General features: G+C 49.3%; 1 protein-coding gene across 1 annotated transcript in view; it reads right to left on the reverse strand.

The window, feature by feature from the left end:
• LOC119321369 (putrescine hydroxycinnamoyltransferase 1-like) overlaps window positions 1-11950 on the reverse strand; it is a 13144-nt gene extending 1194 nt beyond the window's left edge. Inside the window, exons 1-3 of the mRNA XM_037595080.1 lie at window positions 11169-11950; window positions 9137-9482; window positions 1502-1562 (exon numbers count right to left, since the gene is read on the reverse strand). Coding sequence (XP_037450977.1) covers window positions 1502-1562; window positions 9137-9482; window positions 11169-11950 — 1189 coding nt within the window. The remainder of the gene's footprint in view (window positions 1-1501; window positions 1563-9136; window positions 9483-11168) is intronic.
• Window positions 11951-12169: the final 219 nt, after the last annotated feature.

Below are 12169 nucleotides of genomic sequence, written 5' to 3' on the forward strand. Positions count from 1 at the left end.
CGAGACGGACGACGCGGAGGAGTAAGAAGAGAGGAGATAGCAAATTGATCCGGCTGGTCTTCCGGGTGGATTTGGTGCAATTTGGGGTGGGGTCGGGTTGTCGGGTCTGACGTGGCGGGCGCGCCCGGACGCCCTCATATATCGCCCCATATTTGGGCTGGATATGGGGGGTGCCGGTTAGCCCGGGCGTTTGAGGCGTCCGTCTGGGTCGAAAAAACATGACCGGGCGGCCCGCCTGGTCGTGTGAGCCGGATTTGAGGCGCCCGACTGTATATGCTCTAAAGTGTGTGCATTTTAAATTTTTTCCTCGAAACACATGGAGGTGATCTTTAAGTTTTGCCTTCAAATGCAAACTGTTGGAGGCTTTTTTCATGTTTTGCATCCAGATACACATTATTTTAAGGCGTTTTGGAAAAAACCCGACGACCCTTTAACAATGAGTCCTGCCTGATGGTGTGACATACTAAGAGATACTAGTAAAACGCCCGTGCGTTGCTACGGGCTATACTGTATATAAATGAATCAGACAAATTATTGATATTGAAGCTTATTTCTCTCTCATACACCAACCTCAAGGTCGACGGCAGGTTCCCGCGATCTAGTGTAGCAACATAAAAACTCCACCCCATGACACACTCTTATGTTTTTCTGTCGGACCCTCCCCTTCCGCTCGGTTTTCGCCGTAGTGGGACATTTCTTGCTGGAGCCCTCTCCTCTAAAACAGGATGACGCCCACTTCACCTTCGCCATCGCGGCCTCTCTCCTTCACATCATACTTCCCCATGGAGGGATTGCATTTAGACATCAAAAAAATCGATGGTGAGGGAGTCATGGAGGAGGGGTAGAGAACGAACCGGTGAAAGCCAAAAAAACCTGCGTACAATGTTCGCTCCGCTGGGTCATAGAGGAGTCCCCCTGGTAGAGGAGTTTGGGGAGAAGAGGACGGCAACGTGAGGACACATCGGGAGGATCGCAAGGAAGGCACGCTGGTAGAGGAGATCAGGGAGAAGAGGACGGCAGCGCGAGGACATTGGGATTATCGCGAGGAGGGCAGACGATGGGAGGATTGCGTTCACATACACGTTAATGGGCCAGCCCAATGCTGTGATGTGATGATGTCAAAGGTGGGCGAAAGATAGGAGTGGTGGGATGAGGTGGAGTGAGGCGAGACTACCAACTAAGACATTAGTAGTAGAGATTACTGAGAGTTTGTATAACATACATAATCCTTATGGAAAATGTTAGGCTGAATCTTTGAGTAAGTGAACTTGTAAACTCCATTGTAGACCATGCATACACATTATTCTCCAGAAGAACTGGTGCAGATTATTTGAAGGAGCTTGATATCCCATAGACCATAGTCCTCGTGTAGTCTTGCATTGAAAGATACAGGTATGTAAGACAGTTAGCTTGAAATGAAATAGATAATTAAATGGAAAAAAAGAAGAACTGAAATGAGGTAGAACTTCCAGTAGGGTCACATTTCATTACTCAGACTAACCAAAAGTTTCAGAACCGAGTTCTTGAAGCTCTTTGTCTTTGAGGTCATCATTCTTTATAATCTAAAACGTGAACATTTGGTTGGTAAAGAACAGTACGTGTTAAATATGACATGTTATAGCAAGCCTAATATCAGGACCACCTCTCATGGGCACAATCAACTCCCTAAAGCCTATTTTTTTTATCAGATGCATAATGCACATCACTTACTAAGAAAGATTTTAGCCTCTTCAACATAACAATCGACATCCCTTGCCAAAGCTCATACCAAAATAACTGCATGTGTAATCATTCTACCCTTTGATTAATAGACTGAAAATAAGTACACAAAAGATAGGAGCTACTCACATTCAAACTTCTGCCACAAGCTCGTTGATGGTCATGCCCCTTCAACATGTTCACACATAGTGCGTAAAAAATAATATTCCTCCAACCAGCCCATACAGAATGCCTCAAATTGGCATTGATAAAACAAATCCAGATTGCATTATTCATTGAAATGATAAAAAATGAAAACATCTCAAACCAATATGTATGTAGAACCTGAAATTATATCTTGTGTATCAAAACGACTATACAACCTTCCAAAAAGCGAAGGAGGACCATACATAATACAATACTCCTTTCCAGCACTTTACGTCGCCCGCCTCCCAATGCATCCCTGGTCGTCTCCATGGCCTACAGGAGGCGCTTCACCTACAACAGAATTTCGAGATAGGAATCCCTTCTTCACCTACAGCAAAATTTCGAGATCCCAACACTATCAGGCTAATACAAAGATCCATGAGAAGTGTGCATGCACCAACGTCTCCGGGTATGCATGGACCGTATGGGTAACTGATTTGGGAAACGTAGGCGGCGATGCTGGCATGGCCGACGGCACATGATGTATCTATAGTGAGACCGGCGGCGGCCAGTAGCACCGTGGCGGCCCAATTCGATAAGCCCGGCGGTCGAGTACCTGGAAGGCCAGTAGCCCACGCCCACGATGTTGGCAAAGTAGCTCGGGATGGCAGCGGCGAATCACTGGGTCACCCGTGTCAGTGACCTCGAGGCGCCGTTGGCGCGAAGGGGAGCATGTTTCCACTGTCGCAAATCTCCCATGCGACATCAATGGTCGACAGCATCGGTCTCTCTCGATGGACCAGATCTTCCCTGTCGCGGTATTCGGGGGAGAGGGGGTAGGCAGTGCCAAACAGCGAAGGGAGAGGCTTGACCTGGCAGGTTCTTGAGCGGTTTGACAGTTCTTTTTTTTCAAGGATAGTTGAATGCCCTTGCGTTGCTATGGGACATCCAAGATATATATGTATATTGATCAATAACCAGAAGGTTATTAATTCTACTTCACAAACTTCGACAATGCATGCACATTTTAATTTTCGATCAAAAAACAAAGGTAACAAACTCCTATAACAGTGGATAAATACAAGAAATCAGTCTAACTGAAAATACCACGTCTACCTTAGAATGTCTATAATATCAATTAAGAAGTCTGCTACAAAACTTACTAACAGGTGGAAAAGGGGCAGCTGAATCCTCCAGTGCATAGTAGTACAAAAAAAGGTGAAAAACAAGTGAACTGTGACACAATGTAACAGCTGAATCAACAAGGACATGTTAGAATGAAAACATATTGGAGATGAGAATTCCATTGACCTCTTGCTGGACTCTTCAAATCAGATCACTGATGATGCTTCCAGTAGCGATGCTTCCCCACGACAAGGCATCTTTTTGGCTATTGTAGCTCTGGAGGATTATGCCATCAGTAGATAATCTACCAGGACCTAAGGCTTCTCCATCTGGCCACGGTTGCAGCCGCGTCCACATCACCGTGGATGCTCTGCCATATCCGCCTGGACGAGCGCAGGCTCTTCATCACCAACCTCTTGTTTAGCCACGATGCCACGGTGGCCACCAGGCGGCTTGAAGCCACAAACGACATGCTTCAGCACACATCGCGATGTTGGGGGCCACACCCGACAGGGACACCATGCAACGCGTCATGGCGGCGTTCATGGAGGCGTTGGCACGATGCTAGCTCCAGGCATGGGCTGGCCTGTGCAGGGCACTGCTCCTACCCCGTGCGGCACCCACGCCACCATCGCACCCTATACCATGCAATCAAATTGGCAGATAGAGTGCAAAATAATGGAACAAAATTGACAGAAAGATGAACAATGTGCAAGTAGCAACCTCAAAATACGAGGACTACTCGTTTTGAAGTTTCAGAAGAGTTGATCTCAGAAAACTTCAATTGAACGCAAGGCCGAGTAGCAATGTACCCGGATCAGCTGCCTGATTTTTAGATGGTGTAGCTGGCAAATCTTCAAATCTAGTCCCCAAGAAGAAAATGAAGAGCCGATCATGAAGTTAATATACAGAGCTTCCAGAAATCACACATTCACCTACATCCAAAATGAAGCCTCCACCTGCCAAATGTCCCAAAGGCAGTATGTAAGGCAGCGGATTGGATGATCAAATCGTAAAACACAATCTAGTATTTACCAGCGATTCAGTATCCTGCACGTTGGACTGGATCTCAGAGAGCCTCTGCTTCATATTGTCTGCTTAGATCTCACCATGTAAGACGAAACCAACAACAGTGAATAGAAATAGGCACGGGAAGAGAGGGTGGCGATCTTGGCGAAGACCTCGCAGACGCAGAGTCACAGTACTGGCGCTCGTAGCCCTGGAACACCTCGCTGCTTATGATTGCTCCTCTTGATCGCCTTTCATGGCATGTATTAAATATAAATGGTAGCTAACCAGACCTGGCCGCTGCCACCGCCGAGAGGAGGTTGAGTAGTCAGCCGTTTGCGTAGGTGAAATCTGCTATGTACGTCCTTGATCCATCACCCGCCATCCAGGATCGACCCATGCACTTGAGACAATACTGGGCGCGCATCGAAGCAGACTTCATGGCTATGTCCCGGATCCACCGCCCTGTGTCCTGCTTGACCCATCCACAGGAATTAACACCAAACGCACCGGCTCATCGTCGATGCCGACGAGCTGTTTCATTGCGAGGTCAAGGGGGACCAAGGGCCGCACTGGTGCCTGTGCTACGCGCTACTCTCTACTCGCTAGCGGCGTCAACTGGGAAGGGACGGCTAGGGTTTGAACAGGGAGGAGGAGACACGGCTTGCATGAATTTTTCGTTGCTTGCGTGCATGGGTATGACGTTTTTGCTGGTTCTCTCACCGGATCGCATGGGGGTGGGACCACGTAATTAAGAAGAACGAATCACGTTTGGGGTGGAACGTACGCAGGGAAAACCAACAGCGCACGGGAGGGAGGCTCGACAAAGGGTTCGACGACGTAAGACGGGAAACGGAACGCTGCGTTTCTTTTAGGTATTATTATTATTATATTATATTAATTATTATTATTAGAGAATTAGAGATGATATTAGAGATTATTTGTTTCCTGAAAATCTATTATTTGTTTCCTAAAGCAAATTGCATTAATGAGAGAGATCCGTTGATTTGGCTAAGGTAGGAAAGAATCTATTATTTGTTTGCTAAAGCAAATTGCATTAATGGGAGAGATCTGTTGATTTGGCTAAGGTAGGAAAGAATCTATTATTTGTTTCCTAAAGAAAATTGCATTAATGAGAGAGATTTGTTGATTTGGCTAAGGTAAGAAATAATCTATTATTTGTTTGCTAAAGCAAATTGCATTAATGGGAGAGATCCGTTGATTTCGCTAAGGTAGAAAAAAATCTATTATTTGTTTCCTAAAGCAAATTGCATTAATGAGAGAGATTCATTGATTTGGCTAAGGTAGGAAAGATAGATCCGTGATCTTTTGTCATTAGGAAAGTGTTGAAAATAAACCATACCGGACTACCAACTCCTCCATTAGGTTTTTTTTTTCGCTGGTTAATTTTTGTAGGTTTTTTTCGCTGAATTGTCTTGGGTGCGATCGGAGGTTAGGCCCTGGAATGCGTGAGGGCGGGTGGGGGCTTCGGTACGCGGTTTTTGCGGTTCGTGGCGGCTTAGTATGAGGTGGGACGAGGTACCAAAAAATACCATGGGAGGTGGGACGAAAAAAAAATCTAGAAGCGAGACTACCAACTGCTCCATTAGGAATAGAGATAAAATAACCAACTTCCTGTAACAGGGGAGTAATAATTACCAATCAACGCAACCCACCTCACTACCTCAGCCCAGTTGGTAAAACTCCTGTAAACACTCTGTTGCTGTAGCATTGCCCTTAATCCACGCAGAGACTCTAGCATAGTTGCCTGAAAAAAGGAAAAAAAAGGCACTAGCATTGTTGCACGTACGACCAGCTTCTGCAAGTGCCGCATGCTACCATTAATCCACTCATAGACTAGCATTGTTGCATGCATGCAGCCTAAATAAGTGTAGCGACCCGACCCGAATGGGTCAAGTCTCTGTGCTTGCGTGTCATCCCTGGATCGGTATGCTGACACACACAGTACTCGAGGATTTATAACAGAGGTAAATCACATGTATAAAGTAGCGTAAATACTATTACCTCAATCCAAAATAGCGGAAGCAACAAGGTTGTGGATTCCCATCAACACCAACGGCAAAGTTGAGTATAGGAAATCGTAACCCTAACGTATCACTTACTCGTCGTAAGATCCTGCAACATGAGACTGGCAAATTCACACCATAGAGCAAAAGATGAATAATGGCTATCTCTACATGCATATTTGGATGGTGGAAAAGCTCTATGGTTACAGTTTTGCGTAAAACCAATTTTTCCCTACTGCAAAGGAATAAATTTATTTAACTATCATGGTGGTTGTTAAACATTGAGAATGGTTGACAGCATTCTCAATCCCAATTAAAAGTACTCATTAACATCCCAACAATATTAATTCAGAAGTAACATGATGAGATTCACAGGAAAATCAAATACTAGATACTCAAGATGTCCATAACCGGGGACACGGCTAATCATGATTAGTTTGTACACTCTACAGAGGTTTGCGCACTTTTCCCCATATGACTCGATCTCCTCCGTTTGGTTTCTCGCACTACATGGTGTTTGAGAAACGGATGACCGAGACATAGTCTTTCAGAAGCGCTTGCACCTTACGTAGAGGGTAGACCGTACCAACCTACATCCCCTACATCTGCTAGTCTACCCAGTAAGAGTTCACACAACTTTGTCAACTATACTAGAGCCCATAATAGCATGTGGCTGCACACGGAAGTTTCTAGTTTGAATAATCTCATGATCCCTTTGAGCCTGGGTGACGGTCCAAAAAAAAACAGGCAAGTCCTGGAAACCCAGGTGCCTAGACAGGCAAGTCCTGGAGTAACCAGGTGCCTCAATCCACCCAGATGTGTATTAAAGTTGCCACCTTAAATAAACCATTAATTAACAAACTCACATCTGTCAATGGAAAATTCACTCACCCAATCCACGTCTACTTGCATAGCATGGCATAATAAGCAAACGTAGAAGTAACTCCAGGGGTTTGAAAATAAAACAGGTAATAGGTACGACCTCAAATACTTCCCATAACCCACAATTTAATTAAATCCTAATCATGCAATGTTTGAGGATAGATCTAATGCATAAAAACTGGGTATGAGAAAAGGTATGATCAAAGTGTGAACTTGCCTGCAATGTGGATGAAGGTGATTCGCACCCAAAACTCTTGATAGTTCTACTCGTCACACTCCGGTCAATCTATCGTAAGCAAACAATAGTAACCACACATAAGCAATCACTCAAAAGATCGAAAAGAACGAAGAGAACAACTCGGAAAACATCAAAACCAAGAAAATAACTCTTGCAGCATAAAACAGTTTCTAACAGTACCAAATTATGTAAATTTGGCCTTATCAGAAAGTTTAGGTCAAGAGCTTCGAGTTGCAAAAAAAATCACTCAAATCGGAGTTATAAAACTCAAGTTACGATCAAACGAAGTTCAAATACAAAACTATTTGAATTCAAATTTTAAACTTTCAAAACCATGTTTAAGTTGTTTTACTGGACAGAGGAGATCATAACGAAGAAGTGGGCGTTGGTTTTGTTGGATTTGGATAAACGAGCAAAAGTTGTGGTCGTTTGAAGATTAGGGACTAATCTATGAATAAAATATTCACAGATGGGTCCCTGGCCGAAATAACAGAAAAAGAAAAGAACTAAATAATGAACGTTTGTTTATAAGATATAAACAGTGGACGTTCGCTGTTTAATAAAACCATAAGAAAACAGATCTAGTCTAGGGTTTAAAAAAACAACTTAAAAGAAAAACCGGATCGGTTTTCTCGGGTTATACCGGTTCGGGTGAGATGAACCGGCGGCGACGGCGACTTTTCTCCGGTGAAGCGGGGCAGTGGCGACGGCGAGCTCCGGCGTGGCGCGGCTTCACGACGAGGGGCGAGGGCGGCGAGGTGGCGGAGGTGGCGCGGGCGGAGTGCGGCGGCGGCGGTGGTGCAGAGCAGCGGCGGCGGCGGCGGTTGATGACGGCGGCGGCGGCTGTGGGCTCCGGCGAGATGCGGGAGGAGGCGGCGGCGCGAGCAGAGAGGAAACGGGGTCGGGGCCGCTATTTAAGGAGGGGAGAGGAGGAGTAAGGCGTGGAGGAGGGGCAAGGCAAGGCGGCGCGGGAGGCGGACTCCGGGAAGGAGACGGCGGCGGCAGCGGACTCGTGCGGGGTTTGGTCTCCCGCAGGAGATCGGGGACGACCCGGGGTGGGTCGGCGCGGCGCTGGGCCGGCTGGGCTTCGGCCCAGTCGGACCGAAAATTTTTTTAACAAATTCTAAGAAAATAAAATAAAACCAAAATAAATAAATAAATACTATAGGCATATAATATATCAAAATTTTCAGAAAAAGATTTTTTACGACTTGAACATTTTTGTAAAGTCAAATAAAATACACACAAATTCAAATAAAGCAAAGAGTGCTTCTGCCCCAATAAAATCCAACAAAAATCATTTTAAAAAATACCAAAATGATTTCAAATTTATTTCTCTCCAATTTTCTATTGTAGGGAATCATGTTACCCTATTTTCCATATATTTTATTTTTGGAGAAAAATAATTTGAATAAAACTCAAATAACTCCAAATTGAAAATAAATTCAAAAGAACTTTGAATTTATTTGTTTGAAACTCCCAACTCATATTTCATATGTTTTGAAGAAGTCATTTTATCTTCGCTCGTGAAAATCATTGAGTTGCTTGAAATTTATGAATCGAAATATTTCCAAATGAAATTCAAATATTTTCAAATACCCTTTCATTTAATTAAATGGAAGAAGTCATATCATCTTCGCTCAAGGGTTTTGTATTTGAAAAAAAATTGAATTCATGAAGATCAGAAAAGAAAATGAAAGTTTGGGAAAGTCCTTTTATTCCCTCTCATTTAACTTTCAAAAAGTTTCAAATTCACTCACTTTCAGTAAATCAATCAATCAAAACTATCTATTTATTATAACATTCCAAAATTTAGAATTTTGGGATGTTACAATAAGGCACCATCCTGGAGCTGACGAGCTTCTGATGGTCTCGGAGTTTAGCAAACTAAAGTACTCCAGTACCAAGCTAATAGTAACGTTTTTTTGAGCTGTCGTTGGAATGGGATACCGGATGAGAAATGAAAGGTGGATCCTGGTGTGGTGTAGACGTGTAGTACGGCAGTGGGTACCCAATGTTTAGTCAGCTCCGTCGCCGGCATGCTGCACGCCGCAGGCATAGTTGGCGCCGTCTCCAGGTAGTCAATCGAGGAGCGCACCAGCTCGTCGTCCAGCCCGCGGACGACGTCCCTGATCCGTCCGGCGACGGAGGCCAGCGGCGCCTGGTCCTTCGAGCCGTCCGTGGCGACGACGTCCCGCACCTTGCAGGCGGTGCCCACCATGATTATCCCGTTGCCGAAGTAGCGTGCCGGGAGCGACGGCCTTAGGCTGCGCCGGAAGTTAGCCGGGAAGCTGAACCGCGTCTCGGCGTCCGTCGGTAGCCGCCGAGCGGCGCACAGGCAGCGCCACACGTGGGCGCTGAGGGCGCAGTATTAGCAACAAGCCATGCCCATGTGTGTGCGTGCGTTGTGTGTGCTCATGGCATGCGTGCGTGTCGCTGGGTAGGCGTGAGAGCCGGTGCTAGCTAGCCAGGCCAAACTTGGTGGCTACTAGGCGTGGTTGTTAGCGCATGCATGCAGGAGGTAGTTAGCGGGTTTGTTGCCAGCGACCATGGTGAGCGCGTCGTGCGCGTGGCCGAGGTAACGTGGGAGCTCTGCTGCCGTCGGACTACAAAAGGCCTGGCCTCGAGTGTGTGTTGTACCAGGGAGTTGAGTTGTAAGCCATGTAGCTGGGACACTGAGTACGTGCTCAGGGAAGAAAGAATACGCCGTTTGTGCGGCGGGGCGGAGTTCGTGCTCCGGGCAAAAATCTCTGTCCATCTCCCTTTCTCGTTGGTTCGTGGCCACGGCAACAACAATTGGTATCAGAGCCACAGGTTTGGGCGGCGGCCCTGGCGTGCGGCCGCGTCCGTGGCGTGCGGCCGCGTCCGCGGCGCACACGGCGAGCGCGGCGGAGATGGAGGCTATGGCGGTGGCGTCCGCGGCAAGCGCGCCGGACATGGACGCGTCGGCTGCGATGCGCGGCCATGCACGGTGATGCCGTGCGCGCAACGAGCAGCGGCGATCGCGGAGACGAGGAGGTCGCGGAGGACTTGCGTGGTGGCGTAGAGGCCGCGGCGGCTCGGCGCGACGACCGTGGAGGCGCTGCGCTGCGGTTGCAGGCGCATCGGTGCAGGGCAATAAGCGCGGCGGCGAGCCGGGCGCGACCGGTGCGTGTTATGGGTGCGCACGGGACGCGTCGGGCGCGTAGGGACCGCGGGCGCGAGTACGGGCGTGCAGGGCGTGGCTCGGCGAGGAGAAGACCGAGCTCCTGGGCACGCTGGATCGGCCACGTTGATCGCGTTGGTGCGTGATCAAGGCCGCGAGCTGGGGCGTGTGGAGCACGGGATCGATCGTCGAGGAGGTGACCGCGTTGCCGCACTGGAGACGGACGCGTCATTTGCGTCCGAGCGCGACGGGTGCGCCGGCCGGGGAGTGCGTGGCGGGACGAAGGCAGCGAAGGACTGACCGCGTCGGGGCGCTGGACTCGGGCCGTGGCGACTGCGTGCGTGCGCGTCGTGTACACGAGCCTGGGAGCGCGTGACGTGGGGTGCTGCGCGGCAGATGCCGCAACGGTGCGGTGCGACGGCCATGGCGTGAGTCGACGATGAGCCTGACATGTGCAAGGTCATGGCTTGGGGCGTGAATATTAGCAACAAGCCATGCCCATGTGTGTGCGTGCGTTGTGCGTGCTCATGGCATGCGTGCGGGTCGCTGGGTAGGCGTGAGAGCCGGTGCTAGCTAGCCAGGTCGAACTTGGTGGCTGCTAGGCGTGGTTGTTAGCGCATGCATGCAGGAGGTAGTTAGCGGGTTTGTTGCCAGCGACCATGGTGAGCGCGTCGTGCGCGTGGCCGAGGTAACGTGGGAGTTGCGCTGCCGTGGGACTGCAAAAGGCCTGGCCTCGAGTGTGTGTTGTACCAGGGAGTTGAGTTGTAAGCCATGTAGCTTGGACACTGAGTACGTGCTCAGGGAAGAAAGAATACGCCGTTTGTGCGGCGGGGCGGAGTTCGTGCTCCGGGCAAAAATCTCTGTCCATCTCCCTTTCTCGTTGGTTCGTGGCCACGGCAACAACACGCAGAACGTGCTCGCGCCACCGCAGGCACGCTTCAGAGCGGTGACCTGGTCGTTGGACAGAACAAAAATCTCGTTGACGGCAGGCCCAGATGGCTCCGGCACGGGTATGTTTGGGTCGTTTTTGAGGGGCAAGAACACGGAGAGAGCGTCGGGGTTGACGACGCGTGGCGGGGAGCGTGCGCGAAGGAGGGTACGGTCGTGGCATGGCAGCTCCAGCGCTGTCGCGGCTGCTCCAGCGCCGTCGCCGGCCTCGTCTCTGGAGAAGGCGGACCACGTCTGGAAGAAGTGGAACGCGCTTAGGGCGTCGATGGCGACGTGGTGCAGCGCGGTGCCTAGGGCCACCCCACCGCACTTGAAGAAGGTCACCTGGACGGCGAGTATGACATCGTCGATGTCCCTGGGGACGAAGAGCCTCCTCGGCTCAGGCGACGGCTGGCGAGCGCTGAAGTCGGCGGCGGCGAGTTCTGAGCGAGCAACCATGAAGCGCGCACCTTGTCCAGTGCAGTCGATCTCTGGCCGGCCATCACCATCAACGCCCAGACGGCCGGCGAGAGGGCAGAACGGGACCAGGGCCTTGGCCATCGCGGCCTTCAGCCTGGCCACCTCGAAGAAGCCGTCGTCGGAGACTGAGGCGGAGCGGTAGAAGTAGACTATCGGGGTGTGGCCCCTGTTGACCATCATGAGGTCAAGCGGGGAGAGCCAGAGTCTGCACCTGGGCGTCTCCTCGCTGGGCGTCACCATGCAGCACTCCACCACCTTCACCTCCTCCACCATGCAGGACCGACTAAGTTTTTTTTACCGGAGGCGGGATGTACCGGAGCCGCATCCGCCGTTGGTCATTTTCGTCAAGATCTGTGCGACCCGAGTCCGTATAAGTTAGTGAACGAAGCGGCACCTTTATACAATTGTAATACAACTCTCCAGGCTGTGACACTGCATGTCTTTTCAGGCTTTTCACATAGGAGGGAGAGTTAGAGTGGAGATGGACGACGC

Source organism: Triticum dicoccoides, chromosome 6B, assembly GCF_002162155.2.
Source record: "Triticum dicoccoides isolate Atlit2015 ecotype Zavitan chromosome 6B, WEW_v2.0, whole genome shotgun sequence".
Taxonomy (NCBI): Eukaryota; Viridiplantae; Streptophyta; class Magnoliopsida; order Poales; family Poaceae; genus Triticum; species Triticum dicoccoides.